Raw genomic sequence first — 16,235 nt, forward strand, 5'->3', positions numbered from 1 at the left:
TTGCAAATCACCCCAATGAACACTAAGACACTAGGATGTTAAATCTAAAGAAGAAAATGGAAAATGGTAATCCTTAACAAATTAATGCTGTGTGTTGTGTTACCTTAGAAGAATCTAGTGTGTGGCTCTATCATCCCAGCCTTCAAAATTATTGTAAGCATGCCAGGTGTAACTATTGCACCGTTTTTTATTAAATGTATGGTTTCCTTTGATAATCACATCAAAGCATGTTGACTTTCTTGGTTTGCTACTTTTAAAAGATCTGATCTTCAAGTACAAACCACATCTGAACATTGTGATGTCAATGAAATGAGATGTATTCACACACTTTTCTTGGAGATGCAGCAAAAGAAAATATTCAGGAACTTCTGCTAGGGTGCTTTTTTCCTTTAATTTTATACTGGCTAGATTAAATGTATTTTTTTGATGTATCAGCCAACAGCAGCAGGTTACAGAGGAGAAGACCGTGCATTCTGGGAACACCATTTATACGTTTTATCACCAGCCATATGTTGAGTTTTCTGCAAGTTCAGTATGTGACCTCCACAGCATACTTTCTCCTGCCTGTTAATTCTGTCCTCCAGTGGGTTAGTTATTCCAGGTCGTCTTTTAAACTTTTCCTGCAATCTGGCCACAGATTGGTGTCTAGCTACAAACATCCTAACATTTTTTCGCTTGCCTTAGAAGCCAGAGAAATATTTATATAGATGACTTAGATTTCAAAATAAGCTAGAAGCTACTGCTCAAACAGATTTTAGAGTCAGTTTTGGAATTTTAAACAGAAAAGAACAAAAGAATGTCAGAGAACTCACCAAAAGTACAAAGCATAAAGTGGTATGGTTTATTTCAATTAAAGCTTTGCAAGTCACTGAATAGCTATGAATACAAAACTCTTCAATACATATGAGTGTTGTGGCTTGTCTTTTGAAAGTCTGTCATTCACGGGACCTCCATATTTGCTTTCAGGAAAAAAAATAAGCAATTCTGGTTCTGGGAGAGGATTTCCCCGCCCCCCCCCCATTTCTTTAATCTTGGTGGGAAAGGTGCAGGGGGAGCTTAATGTGGCAAAGGCCAGAGCCACTCTTTTTTTCCATAAAAAGAAGTTCCCTAAAGCAGTTTGGTAGCAAGTACTTTTTGCTTGTTATAAGATGAACGTGTGTTATTAACTTCAAGATAGGACATGAGGTTGATGAAGAGCAGGGTGAAAGGCTTTTCTGAAGTTGCTGCTTATTAGTGGGAAAAGCTTTCACAAAGTGGAGTGACCCATGTTTAGCAGTAGCTGCATATATAATTAAGCTGCCACTCAGTTGCCCGAGGGGTTCATTTAATTACCGTTGATTCATAGTCTCAAAGGAACTGAGAGTTCAGCCTGAAGCTCAGAGTTAAAGGTGCTGTGAAGGCAGTGCTCTATTTCCAGTTTGACTAATAAATTATTAGAAGAAAAACGTCTTTCTGAGACTCTTAGGAATGGGTCTGATAAATATGCTTTTGCAGGATATAATATTGACCTTAGAATAGCTATATTTTATATGCTGGTAGGTTAAACATAATATTCCAAAATATTTTCTTTTAATAAATATCTACATGAATGAGAAAAAAGGAAAATTCCAATAAACCCCTGCACAACACCACTGATGTAAAGTTTAATTTCTTGTTATAATAATGGGGATAGCATTCCAAGCTTTCCTTACTCACTGTAGGACTGGGTATGTCAGGCCCACAGGATGAAATTTTCAGAAGTACTTAAGGGATTTAGTAGCAGAAGTCCCTATTAATTTCCAATGAAATATATATACTCCTGAAATTCTTTTGGCAATTACGAAATCCCAGCGTGCTGTCCACGCAGCATTACCAAGGAGCACTGTGTGCAGCTAAAGTATTTTTCATCTCCGCTAGGACATCAAAGGATCAGCTTCATCCTTGATAAAATAGGATACTCAAGTGTGAATTTGGCAAATGTGCCCTTAAGCTGGATGAAGTTCTTAAAAAATTCCTGCATGGGGCTCCGCATTTAGCCTTTGTGCGTTTTCTTTGACATTACTGAGAGATGTCCTTAGCAGGACTCAATAAAACACATTTTTGTTCCAGTCAGAGAAAAAATGGTCTTGCAGTTAAGTCAGTTCGTTTCCCAATTCTGTGATTAATTTCCTAGACAATTTTGTTTTGGGTAGTTCACTTTGGGCCAGATGCTGCTCCCTCACATGTTGAATGGTGCTGCACTTTGTGACTGCTCATGGTACGAGCAGGACTAGCAGCATTTGGAATTTAATATTCCCATTGCTCACACCCTGGAAATTCACTGCAAGGAATTAACAAAGGGTTTTCATGTGGCAGATCTGCAACAGTAGTCTCATTTTTCTGATTTATTTTGTTCTTACTACTGTTCTACTTTGTAAACCAATATCCCATAACTCTCTGATTTGGTGCCCCCAAAGTGTGATGCTGCTGTTGATGTTAATAGGCAGAGGCTAACAGCTGAGAAAGGGAAGTTCTGTTTTGCCTTGGACATCTGAATTTCAAAATGCAACTGACTTATCAAATGAAAATCAAGTTTTTAAATGTCTGTGACAAAACACACTGTTGTGTGTTGGCTGTCAAGTTTATATGTGTCTTACTCTGTAAAGTCGTAGAGGTACTTATAAATGTAAATGCTTTTGCAGAATTAAAAATGGATAAATTTCAATGGATAAATGATCACGCCCAATCAGCATGGGTTTATGAAGTCCTGCCTGACTGACCCGATCTTCTTCTATGACAAAATGACCCGCTTAGTGGATGAGGGAAAAGCTGTGTATGTTGTCTACCCAGACTTCCGTAAAGCCTTTGACACTGTTTCCCACAGCATTCTCCTGGAGAAACTGGCTGCTTATGGCTTTGACGAGCATACTCCTCTCTGGATAAAAAACTCCTCTCTGGATGTCTCGGCCCAAAGAGTTGTGGTGAATGGAGTTAAATCCAGTTTAACAGCCGGTCACAATGGTGTTCCCCAGGGCTCAATACTGGGCCAGTTCTGTTTACCGTCTTTATCAATGATCTGAACGAGGGGATTGAGTGCCGCCTCAGTTAGTTTGCAGATGACACCAAGTTAGGCAGGAACGCTGATCTGTTTGGGGGTAGCAAAGTTCTACAGAGGGATCTGGACAGGCTGGACCAATGGGCTGAGGCCAATGGTATGAGATTCAACAAGGCCAAGTGCCGGGTCCTGCACTTTTGTCACAACAACCCCATGCAGCGTTGCAGGCTTGGGGAAGAGCAGCTGGAAAGCTGCCTGGCAGAAAAGGACCTGGGGGTTTTGGTCGACAGCCAGCTGACTATGAGCCAGCAGTGTGCCCAGGTGGCCAAGAAGGTTAGTAGCAACCTGGCTTGTATCAGGAACAGTGTGGTGAGTAGGACTAGGGAAGCATCCCCCTGTACCCAGCACTGGTGAGGCCACATCTCGAATACTGTGTTCAATTACGGGTGTCTCACTACAGGAAAGACATTAAGGTGCTGCAGCATTTCCAAAGGGTAACGAAGCTGGTGAAGGGTGTAGAGCACACGTGTTACGAGGAGCGGCTGAGGGAGCTGGGGTTGTTTAGCCTGGAGAAAAGGAGGCTGAAGGGAGACCTTATCGCTCTCTACAGCTGCCTGAAAGGAGGTTGTAGCGAGGTGGGTATCAGTCTATTCTCCCAAGTAACAAGTGATAGGACAAGAGAAAACGGCCTTAAGTTGCACCAGGAGAGGTTTAAATCAGATATTAGGAAGAATTTCTTCATTGAAATGGTTATCAAGCGTTGGCACAGGCTGCCCAGGGAAGTGGTTGAGGCACCATCCCTGGAGGTATTTAAAAGCCGTGTAGATGTGGTGCTTAGGGACATGGTTTAGTGGTGGACTTGGCAGTGCTAGGTTAATGGTTGCACTTGATGGTCTCAAAGGTCTTTTCCAAACCAAATGATTCTATGATTCTATGAAATAGGCCATTTAACGTTTCCGGAACCACCTTTTCCCTGTACCGAAGGAAAAGTAACAGGGAGGTTAATCCCAGTTCAGTATTCCTTGTGGAGTTTGGTTTGGTTAAGATTGCTTGACTTCTGTAAGAAATGGATGGCATGTCTCAGGAAAGCTGATGACATGTAATATGTTTAGAGCAGATTTGGTGAATGTAGTAGTCAAATAGTAGCCTACCCGTAGGAACATAAAACATGAAATATGTAATTTTTACTTACATAGTAATTTATGTGTAATATTTCCATAGGATCCAATAGCATAATAGGTACTTTACAGCTAAAAATTAAACAGATTTCACTTTTATGAACACTGCTTTCTAAGACCACACCTGAATAAACAGGGCACCTGTAGGAGTCTTGAAATCAGTCTTGCCTGTGACTTTCAGAGAACATAAAACATCCTCTGGCCAGGCATGTAAGCCAAATAAATTGTTCTGTTTATTTTTTGGGTATGGGTAATACAACCACTGTTTCTCTTTAATCTTTATTATGTTGTTTGGTTTTTTTTTTATTTTATTTCAACAGTGGATCTCCTGAGTCTGTCTGCTGCATGTGATGCCTTGGACCAGCACAACCTCAAACAAAACGACCAGCCGATGGATATTCTGCAGATCATTAACTGCTTGACCACCATTTACGATCGACTGGAACAAGAGCACAATAACCTGGTGAACGTTCCTCTCTGTGTGGACATGTGCCTCAACTGGCTGCTGAATGTCTACGACACGTACGTATGGGTGCTCTGAATGTGGGGTGCTCTGGAGCATTCCCGACAGAACAAGGGGAAGGGGAAAGGGGTAACGAGCTGTCTGCCTCATTACAAAATGAATGGCTTGAAACTGAAAAAGCAGTAGTTGAAGTGAAAGTTTAATAAACCTGATGGTTTAATGTCCGCATTTAGCGGAATCGGTAACAGCCCTTGATTAGGCTTAAAATTCTAGCTTTATTAAGCTAAGCACTGAGAGCGCTATAAACCCGAATTTTTTAAACAGGTTTCTGTGTTCAGAGCCATTCTGGGCCTGCATGTCCTCAGTAGCTCATGGCTTTGCATGGCTTTTTAAATTTATTTAGATAAAGGAATTCAAGAGAATTATCCAGAAGCGACAGCATGAACATGATCATATAGACTGTTGCATGTGTCTGTGCTTCCGGATGTTAAGCCTTTTCAGAGCTGTCCATTTTCTATAGCTTTCAATCTATAATTCTTGTTCAAATACGGAAGAGGTTCATCTCTAATCTAATGTGCTTACAACCCTTAACACTCAGGAGATTTGAGGAATACTTCCTCTAAAATTTAATTTTAAAAAGCGTACCTGTAAGTGTAAATACAACAGAGTAAATTTACCTTAAGAAAATTTAGGAGTATTCCTATTCAGTGGGTTAATGATGTTGCTCATAATGCATAGGTAAATTCTAACACATGTTTGTGAGCTAATTTTAGAATAAGCCATTATTTTTGTATTTTGTGAGTTTAGTGAAAAAAAACTCAGCAGAAGACTTTATTTGTTTTTTTAAGGTTCTTATCGGGCACCTTCAGCCAGACATGCTCATTACTGTGGCAGAATAAACATTTATGTATAGAAATGGAAGGACATGGGTCAATTGTTGTATTTCCATTGACATTTTGAACCGTATTGAAGTGAATTGCCATAACATTGTTCTTCCGTCCACCCTTTATCACAGCACTGAAGCTTTGATGATCACCTACCAAAAAAAAAAGTACAGATTTGTACAGTCTCTTCCTGCAGAATCACCTCCGATAAGCCAGTTTCTTATAACATCCTCTGCAGCAGCTGCAATATCCTGCGAAGTGGATTACCCAGATTACATTATATTTTTATGTAGTGTACCGGTCGTAGGGAATGAAGCTATATAAATTTAAGAGCCAGGTTTTATTTCTTTAATCTGCTTTGACTTCCACAGAACTTTGATCCGCTTCTGAATTACCGTCAACTACAAATAACATAAAAATGAAGATACCCAGTGAGTGAAAAACAAAAAAGATGGGCAATGGATGTTAATCCAGCTCAGCCACGTTAGAGGCACAGAGGGAAATAAAGGTTGTTCCACAGGCTGCTGCTAAGCCGGACTGTCCGGTTTAGATTTGCCATGTCCAGTCTAGTTTTCTTTATGTTGCACTCTGCTGAAAGTACAACATTAGAAATTATAATTGGCTGCCTCTAGGCAATTCCCTAGGTGCGCTAGAGAACTGTATATCGCAGGACACAATGAAACAGAGAGGGGTTTTACGTGTGAGGAAAGCCCGTAGCTATTTTGCTGAAATTCAGGTTGGAATTACGCTGGTGAGAGAGGTGACCTTGGGGTTACATGTGTTTAGTTTTCATTGTAAACTTAATAGGCAGAGATCAGCTGAAGTGCATAGTAGTGCTGGAGACATTTAATTAAATGTACTGAATCTTTACTTTTCTTATAATTGAAAACTGTCATTTGTAAAGATATTAATCAAATTCACAGTCAATGACTGATCTAATTATGGGCACAGCTCTGCAAATCCAACACGTTTCAGATTTGTTTTAATTGATCAGTCACTCATGCTCATTTGCAGTAGCACGCTAAATTATTGGTTTGACTTGGGAGGAGAGGAGAGTGAACTGAACGACTCATGATTTGTGCAAGTTTCAATTTAATATGCCTTGCAGGGGAATCATCATTCCACATTCTTCTCCTGTATAATTTGCATGAGCCTGGTATTCATCAGCAGGAGTTTCTCAGGGCACAGATGATAATTAATTTGGAAAAGATTTGAGGGAGAGGAGTAAGAGGAGGGGAGTGTGGAAAGCGTAGGTAAACAACAAGTGCTTATTCGTGACGAAAAATGCAGGATTCTTTAGTAAAAGGTTGCAAATTCTAAATTCGGCTTTGTCCACCGGTTTCCGTCTGCACCTTTCACGGGGTTTGCAGGGGAGGTGCGGGGGTGAACGAGCACCGCTGGCTCCTACAGGGCTTTCATAGCGTTAAAAAGACAACGTGCCTCTGCCGCACAGTGCAGCCCGACGCGTGACTGTGGCATGCCTCTGCGTGATTTATCTTCTTCCTAGCGGTGTTCTTACTGGTGACGCTTCGAAACAGTTGATAAGGCTCTGCTTCCAAAGTGTCGTTTTTAGGCGTTAGTTTCCTATGTTGTATATGTCTTCCTTTGCAATAGATGTTATCTATTTGAAACGCTGTCAGAAACAAAAGTCTTGGGGGAAGCCAGCAACTGGAAGTAAATTGAGCTAAACCAGATGACTGAGAGAAGATGGGAAGGTTTGTCATCGCGTCGCCGGCAGCGCAGAGGAGGATGTTCTTACCACGGTCACATTAAAAATCAAAAGTAATAGTGTCAGAAGGCAGGAGTGAGGGGGAGGGGGAGGCTGTGACCGGAGGCGGCACGGGGACGGGTGTTGGAAATGTTACCAGCCCCTTGGCGCCACGCGGGACAGGTTTGTGCGCTCAGAAACCACCCCGTATTGTTATTGGCACAACTCTGCGGCCCGCCTGCCTGCTCGTCATTTCTAGGCAAGCTTCAGCCTTCACCTGAACGTCTCACAAGCGCCTCTGTCGCTGCGCGCTGTGGGCGGAGGCCGCTTTTTCCTGCCTGGCTCCTCCTCAAACAAGTCAGGGCAGGGCTGACAGAGAGCAAGCAAAGACTTTCTAAAAACGACTGCTGCCCTCGCTCTCGTGGTTTAACCCCAGCCAGCAACTGGGGCCGCGCGGCCTCTCACGTTTCTAATTAAAGTGGAGTGAAATTGTATTTAGCGAGAGGGACGGTTTCTGGTTCTGGTGGGGATCTCGTCTTCTCTGAGAATAGCAGCAGTTCATAGAGAAGCCTTTTCAAATAAGCGTAAGGTAAAGACTCTTCACTCTCACTTTTGTCATAAATTATTTCCAAACAGACCATTTCTGGTTGAATTGATACAACGGCACCATCCAATTCAGCTATGCCTGCGGAGCCACAACCGTATCTCGTATGTCATCTCTAGCTTATCTCATAACTGGCCAATGTGTGCTGTGCTACATGGTTCTGTGTAGGACTGCCTTTATGCTGACTACGGTACTGCGGTGAACATCGCTACAGTAAACAATTTATGACATGAATGGATCATATTGTCACCCAATGTTTCTTTTTCATTAGGGGTCGAACGGGAAGGATCCGTGTCTTATCTTTCAAAACTGGTGTTGTGTCCCTTTGTAAAGCACACCTGGAAGATAAATATAGATGTAAGTTATTGTAATTCCTTTGGGTTTAGTTTATGTTTATATTCTATTTCCATTCCTCCTGTTTATTGCATAAACATTTAAGTAGCATACAGAGACATTCTTTTAGATAATCTGGATGCAAAGTGTGTTAATTTGCTCCACTTTGTACTTCTATTTGTTCAGTATGGTTTTAGGTAGTGTAGAAGAGTGGTCTCCAAACTTTTTTGATCATGCACCGCAATTGTTAAAAAATCTTTGAGCATGCACCCCCAATAGACGTATATTTATTTATAAATTATATACATGTACTGCTGTACTAATATACTACGTACATTATAACACTTAAACAAAAATAGAAATTAAAAAAAGATGAGATAAAGATGAAGTAAACACAGCCTTTAATATTTTTTAATTTAATTTATTAACAGAACAAAAAAATATTTTCTTACTGCACCCTAATGTCTTGCGCACTCCCTGAGGTGGATCACCCACGCTTTGGAGACCACTGGTTTAGCACACCTTCATACACAAAAATGCATGTCTACAGGGCATCTTACAGTACAGCATTTTAAAATATATTATATTTTTAAAATGTTTTCCACAATGTAGTCAGGGTCTTGCTGTGTACATTTTGCTTAAATATAGTTGCTATCTTTTAATAAACATTAAAGGTAGGCAAATTTTGCATATTTTAATAGACCGAATCCTGAAGTACTTGAAAAAATTCCACTTGAAGTTTTAGTTTTATCTGACTAATGGATCAGTTCATTAGTGAGGCTGGTATCCAGAAAAGATCTAGTGGTAAGAGTAGTTCTGAAGAGTAACTTTCTGGTTAAATTAACTGTTATGCCTCATTCATGCATTTATATTTTTTTTTAAATATAAATATAAAAATAAAAGGACCAACCTTTAGGATTTGACCCAATACCGTAGCAGTTCTCTACCAATTGTTATTATTCTATTCTTCTACTAATGAAAGTTGAGGAACACTAAAGAGAAACCAGACAGTTCCAACAACAGCGTCTGTGCATGACTGTGTATAATTGGATCAGACTTTAGGGCAATCACTATGTCAGTCACAGTTTAGATCTCTAGGTGTTTCTTGTGGGTGTTGTGAAAAAGTATTCAGAAAATCTTTTAAGAAAATGACTGAGTACAGTTATTTTTCAAAACAATATTTCATTGAGGATTATCAAAGTTATAAAGGGAAACATTGTTCATATTTTATAGTCTCCAGCAGTGTGTGTGCATGGTAACGCGTAACCCCCTTTTTAAGGTTGTAGAACACTTAATGTTTTAATGATGGGGAAATTGAAAGCTGAATGGTTTGTGGGAGAGGAAGGAACTGTCTGCCAGGTTGTGGTCTGGCTTCACCATCCCTCCCGAAGTTGTAGTGCAATTGCTATTAGTATTGCTGCAAGCATGCCATGAGTCGCACCCCTTAAAATTTCTTCTCTCATTTATGGGGCTTCTTCAGGCTTGCGGAGTTAGTGGAAAGATCTATCCCCAAATTATTTATTGTAAAACTAGTCTTGGCAAGAGTGAAACTCATGTAATTAAAAAATAATCCTTTCTCTGACCATTCCTTTATTCCTTTGGAAGAAAACAAGTGTTAAAGCAGTGTTAGAAAAGTTATCTCGAGCAGTGCTGAAGCACCTTTATAATTGTATCCCTGGTGTCAGGTTCATATTAATATTAAGGTGGGTTCCAAAAAAGGGTATTATTTTATTCTAGCCATGTCTTTTTTCTTTTTTTTTTTTTTAACTCTCTGAAAAGTAAGGACGATTTATTCAGGTCATGTATTTTCAACAGGGATATTACCAACTAAATATTTCAGTTAATGCTAACCTGATTTTTCTTACTATTATGAACTCTAAAACCTCTTCAATGTATGTGTAGTATAACTAATTCCCACCCAATTAAATTAAGTTTATGAAGGGATAGTAATTCTGTCCTGTAAGGATTCTTTTCTGGAACGATGCAGTAACAGAACATGGCTTCAACTGGTATTTCACTTCAGAAATGAAAACTTAATATATTAACATTCCCAGTGGATGGCAGGTTCTGTCATACTGTAATGTTTTTCTTTCATTTTAGAAATACTCCTGGATTAAAAGATTATGATATATCAAATTTAGGGAGCTCTTGTTTTTCAGTTCAACTCAGTTGAAAAAGAAATGGATTCTCTGAGTTGTATGTCGATTGCTAAGACTTGAAAATGTGCTGTATGTTACGTTGTATGAGATTATTTTGCTGTTAAACAATATTTTTAAAACATTTATGTTGCTGTGGCTCAAAGATCCCGCTGTTTAGTTAGCTGTGTTATAGAATCACAGCTGTTATTGACAGTAATGCCACAGGTGCTGTGTTATAACGGCCTTCCTTCCAAGGTACAAGCCAATAATGCTATTAAAAATTATCACTAGACTGCTTATTTACGGAAAAAACAACCAACCAGCGTTTATGGGAAGAGAAGCAGCCGAACTGAAGACGCGGTTGTGTTCATGTCTGCCAAGGCTGTTGACCGCACTTGCGAGCCATTGAAACGATGCAGACTTCAGTGCTATTTGCCATATCCTGGTTGTGATGCTTCAGCACGGGTGTCCTTTCCCTCCCTGCAGACCTGTTCAAGCAAGTGGCCAGCTCCACCGGCTTCTGCGACCAGCGCCGGCTGGGGCTCCTGCTGCACGACTCCATCCAGATCCCTCGGCAGCTGGGGGAAGTGGCCTCCTTCGGGGGCAGCAATATCGAGCCGAGCGTCAGAAGCTGCTTCCAGTTTGTAAGTTGGTGTTTGTTTGCTCGCTGTTAATTTTCTGATTTGGGTTTTGTGTCGAGGTAGCCCTGTCCATTCACAAGAGGCTTGAAAAGCTGGAAGAAGGATTAGGGTGCTGAGGGTCGTTTAATGGTGGTGTTCAGTGGTGTATTGAATCGTTCCTTTGATGAGATGTATTTGAATCAACCTGTTTCTCTGGCCTTGGTGGGAGAAGCCCAGATTATGCTGTTATCCGAACAGCAAATAAGGCTGTCATCAAGGCTTGTATTGCAACTGAACCCTGCAAGCAGTTTTAGTCTTTCTTACAGCAGCTCCTGATTTTACAATTTTCTATGGCCAGCAGTAGATGACTGTTTATTACTGCATGTAGGTAAACAGCAATGGTTAATCTAAATTTTGGGGATATATGTACCAGTGACAGCCAGGTGCCCAGGGGAGAGGTAGGAAAGGAGCGACTGCCTGCAGTGCTGTCTAGGGGCAAGGAGCGCTGGATGAGCTCCTTCCGCTGCTTAAATGGGTAATACCAGTTTTATTTAAAGAGTACTGAAAGAATTCCTGTCCTGTCTGTTGAGGGATACACGGTGAACTGGAGGCTCTTTTTCAAACTTGTAAATTATTTAATCTGTGGAGGAAGAGAGTTAAGGGAATTATTCATCCTTATCCTAACCACCAGCAGAATGCACAAGATGAAGACAGCTGCTTAATGAAAAGGTAGAGGAGGGGAGGTAATGTATGGTCTGTGATTAACTCTCAGTGCATCTTCTACATGACAATGGAAGAAACGCTTTTTTCCCATCCCCTAACTGTCCCCGGGGGATTTTTTGTTTGGTTGGAGGCCGGGGAGTTGTTTGCTTTTTTGCTTGCTGCTCAAGTTTCAGTTCTCTAGTAAGCAAAACACAACAAGTTTTTTTCAATGAATATTAAAGTTTGGAAATAGTCTTCTTACACACAGTGACTATGAAAAGAATCTTATTCTAAAATCACCGCAAACTTCAGTTGTGATGGGACGCTTGCTTTCTGTACTTTTTAAACTACTTTTGTCAGGTTAATTCAACAAGATTCACATTTTCACATTTCCATCATTGATGTCCTGACCTTTATAATTCTAGTCTGTGTTTGATGCCATTTCCAAATAGTATAGGGCCACAGCCTGGGTGGATAACGCATGCTGATAAACTACGCATAGCAACTTTGATAGCTGGGTTAGACCCTGCTCTGGCTTTCAAGCCTCTAGTTCCACGTTGGGCTTTCGAGTGAGACCAACACAAGATGATGCCGCAGCAAATCCGTGGTCAAAAGCTCGCTTGTGCAAATGACCTTCCTCGGAAATTAGGGCTCGCTGGATCCTGTCATTTTCCCAAGTGAATGGCAACAGCACTTAGAACACTGTTGAAAAACCGATAAGGAAAGTGACCTTGGGATCTAACAAAAACATGGGTTTTTTGAAAAGGGGCCTGACATTATGTGTGTTTATGTTAGGAAAAAAACAATTACATTCATAGTGATGAACACACAAAACCAGTTTTTATGACGTAGGAAGAAGACTTTGAAAAAAACGTTTGTTTGAATAAAATGAGTTAGCAACATTGTCATTACAAATGAAGACATGCCAGCAGGCTGAATGTTGTACCGCATCCTGCTGCCAGTGCTCCTAGAAACAGCCCAAGCGCAGCTGGGCACCGCCTTTGACATGTTCAGAAATCAGCACATCCTAAAACCTGAGATTTCCTTCTTTTACCAGCACTGGAAAATAGGTTTTCTTCTTACCTGCAGTAAGAGGAATTTCATCCTCTCTTTTTTATTTTCCCCTCCAGGTGAAGGCTTATTTTAACTCGCAGAGTGGGAGGGTGGTTTCTGACCTGGGTTGCAGGAGAACAGATGATCTAGGAGGACCAGAAGGGGGGAGGGAGGCTCAACTGAGGAGGGGAAATACAAAAATAGGGAGGAGCAGGAACTCAAGGAACTCAAGTGTAGGGAGAGCCCTGATGGAGGGGAGGGAGAAGGAACTACGGAATGGAAATAAAAGGGCCACCCTTAGGGAATGATGGTAAGAACAGTAGTAGGAATAACTGTGATAAAGGAAACAGAAGGTTGGGTAGGATGAGGCATGAAAGAAAGGAGCAGCCAGGAATGGAGAAGGGGGAAGAAGTAAGACCTTTCCAGGAGGAAAGGAGGAGAGGAGTACAGAGAAGTCCTTTTGACATAGGGTTGTGGCGCATGGGGGACACGAGAGTCCTGGGGCTGGGGGGCAGTGCAGAGATGCCAGGGGGTACAGGGAGGGCCTAGGAAACAGAGGGGCTGGACGTCCGAGGGGAGATTGCACAGGGCTCCCGGCGGCCTCCTTTTGCTGAAGTGTGATAATTCAATTTTTAAAAATAGTGTGGGGATTCATAGTTTACATTATTGTGTGGGAACTAAATTAAGTCTTTCTTTGTATGCCTGCAGTGAGGAATGCTTTCTCTTAAGAGGTTTTTTTTTTTCTTTCTTTCTTTCTTTTTTTTTCCCCTCTCTGGTGATGATAAGCCAGCAATAAATTGCAGTCGTGTCAGAGTCTGCAACAAATGCGTGCTTCAGAAATGGCTCTCCCAGCCCCCTTAGGTTAGGTGCCCTGGCAACGGCCTTGTCTGTCTGCACAACAGCATTAAAAAAAAAAAAAAAAAAAAGAAGGGGGATGTTTACTGTTCCCAGTCGATAACAGGGGAAATCTCTCCTGTGTTTTGCTGCCGCTGCCCGCTCCCCGGCACCTTGTCCTCTTCCCACAGGTGGCTGCTGCCGCCCTGTTGCTTTTCATCCCCCCAGCACCGACTCTTGCTTTCCATAGTTTTCTTCGTATACCCCTGAGGAGTGTGTCCCCTTACCGTAGGTTGCTCCTGCCCTGTAACTTTTCATCCCTCCTGGCACTGACTCTTGCTTTCTGTAGTTTTCTTCATGTACGTAAAGGTGCTGATAGTAATTGTTGGGAGGAAAAGGATGTTACGGAACTCTTCCTTCCTACCCGGTGCAGGGGGATGCACTTTGTGCTTTGAGATGTTAAAGAAAAAAAAAAGTTTTTAAGTGATGAACGAAGAACTTGATCTAATGACCATTTGAAGACTTAGATAGTTCTGCCTGGTCTCAGACTGCATCAAAGCAATCGATAGATCCATGAAAAATTGAGTGAATTCACTATTTCTGCAGCGTGGAAGCACTTTTCTTCTAGTTCTGTGATGGGTACGTTTTTTAAGTAAACAGGATAGGGAATTGATACGGAGTGAAGGACACACGCTCTGTGTTTTAATCACAGCGTAAAATTATTAATATGCTTTCCTTGTATGTTGTAAATAGGACCGAGGAATTCGCATCACTGCTTTGGATTAGTTACTGTGACATTGGGACGTTTTAAGAAATGTGATGTGAAAACAGAATGCAGCTCAGATGAAAATGTGTCTTGCTGTTTCTCGATGATAATTAGGATATTTGGTTCTCGGTTATAAACTGTTTTAAGTATGCTTTCTTCCGAGGGTATACTTGAACTCAAGTATTTGATATGAAAAAACAGTACAGATGAAGCTAAGGAGTAGTGAAATAGGTACAGTTCATTCATATCTGTATTTTAAACCTTCTTGTTTCATTTCACTTTGACAGAGGAAAGTATTTTAATATTCTGTATTGTATGTAATTGTTTAATTTCTAGGTTTGTACTTGATCAATGATCAGGCAAGATCAGCCTGTCTTTTTACAGACACTTATCTGTGTCCAAATCCAGTATATTTACTCAGACAAATAAAAGCTGAAATAGGGGCCAGTTAGTCCTTTTAGGTGGAGTTTGGTATTGCAAATCCTGGGCCGGGACCCTGATAGCGACTTTGGACATAAATGCTGTGATACGAATTGCTTGGACAGTTGTTTTGTGAAGAGTGGGTTGGGTTTGTTTTTTGGGTTTGTTTGGGTTTTTTTGGCAGTTAGGAAGTATCAATACTGTGCACAAATAACTGTGTTTAGTTCCGTAGGTGTCTATATGAAAATGCAGCGTTACTGTTGAGGGACTCGATCTCTTTTGAGACATCCAGGCAGCCCTTGTTTCCATTCATAGGATATTTTTTCTGCTTTTGACTCTGCCAGGGGAGAGCTGGCCTGAGGGGAACTAGCAAATCCTTCTTCAAGCTGCTATGCTGTAAATGTCATAAAACAGCAATTCTGATTTTATTTCAGCAGGATTTTGTCAACCTGTGCCTGACTTTGGGAGGCACTCTTGAAGAGTCCTACAAGTGAACTGTTTTAAAGATCTGTTTTAAAATGGTTTACCATATGGGGAGTAGGAAGATGGTGTTTCTCGAGTGTGGATGATATGACACTGTGCACTAATTCACTTCTGGGTTCATGGGTTTTTATTGTATTACTTTTTACCATAACACTTAAAACGTTGACTGGAGTAGTCAATGCAATCGAGTGCCAACGCAAGGGGTCAAAGTAATGATCTTACGCATTTGCTCCAAGGGTCGAGGCAGATTTAAGCAGTTTGTATTTTACAAAGTTACCTTTATAATAATCCTCTCTTTCTTGACCATGAAACAGCACTTGTCTCAAACATAATACATTCTTGACTTTTGTTTTCTTACCAGCTAGCAATGGGGAGAACACAAATGTATTGGGGAAGCCATTCAAGAGTGGAAGACAAGGTTGAGCAGGTTTTGCTCCGACTCCTGGGAGACAGGGCTGCTGTTCATGGCTTGCTCTGCATTTTTAAACTTCAACAAGTCACAAGAATCCCATTGCTCATTTTTCATTTTGTCCAAAATAATGCTTACTTAACCTAACGTAAAGCTTTCCATCGTGGATGGAAAACACCATGAAATTAGCAATGTTAATTTATTTCCAATTAATTTCCTATGCTGCAGCTAAACAGAATATAGCTCATCAAAAATGTTATCATAAATTTGTGCTGTGTTCTCTGACTGTGTACAAAAACGTATCACGTTGTTCATGCAACATCACAACTATATTAAGCATATTTCATATTCTGGATAGGTAAAGTTAATATAGCATAGAATATTTTTTAAACTACTAACTGGAAGAAGAGGGGGGAAAAAAAACCTCAAAAAATTCAACTCTTATGTATTGCATAAAGATGCTAGCACCACCCAACTTCCTATTCCCCCATTGTTTCTGCAAAATAAATACTGTAAAACAGATGTCTGGAACATAATGAATTTGAATGTCCCCCATAACAAATTGTTACTTGTAAGCTGGAAAGGGCTTTATGAATTTTACTTTATGATTCACTGTTATTACCATAA

General features: G+C 40.8%; 1 protein-coding gene across 13 annotated transcripts in view; it reads left to right on the plus strand.

The window, feature by feature from the left end:
• The window catches only part of DMD (dystrophin), a 1,292,219-nt gene that overhangs the window by 1,224,956 nt on the left and 51,028 nt on the right, over window positions 1-16,235 (plus strand). For all 13 annotated transcript variants that reach the window (XM_074604145.1, XM_074604126.1, XM_074604154.1 and 10 more), the window contains 3 exons: window positions 4,512-4,713; window positions 8,122-8,207; window positions 10,808-10,965. In XM_074604145.1, coding sequence (XP_074460246.1) covers window positions 4,512-4,713; window positions 8,122-8,207; window positions 10,808-10,965 — 446 coding nt within the window. The remainder of the gene's footprint in view (window positions 1-4,511; window positions 4,714-8,121; window positions 8,208-10,807; window positions 10,966-16,235) is intronic.

The sequence above is a fragment of the Larus michahellis genome, chromosome 1 (genome assembly GCF_964199755.1).
Source record: "Larus michahellis chromosome 1, bLarMic1.1, whole genome shotgun sequence".
Classification (NCBI taxonomy): domain Eukaryota; kingdom Metazoa; phylum Chordata; class Aves; order Charadriiformes; family Laridae; genus Larus; species Larus michahellis.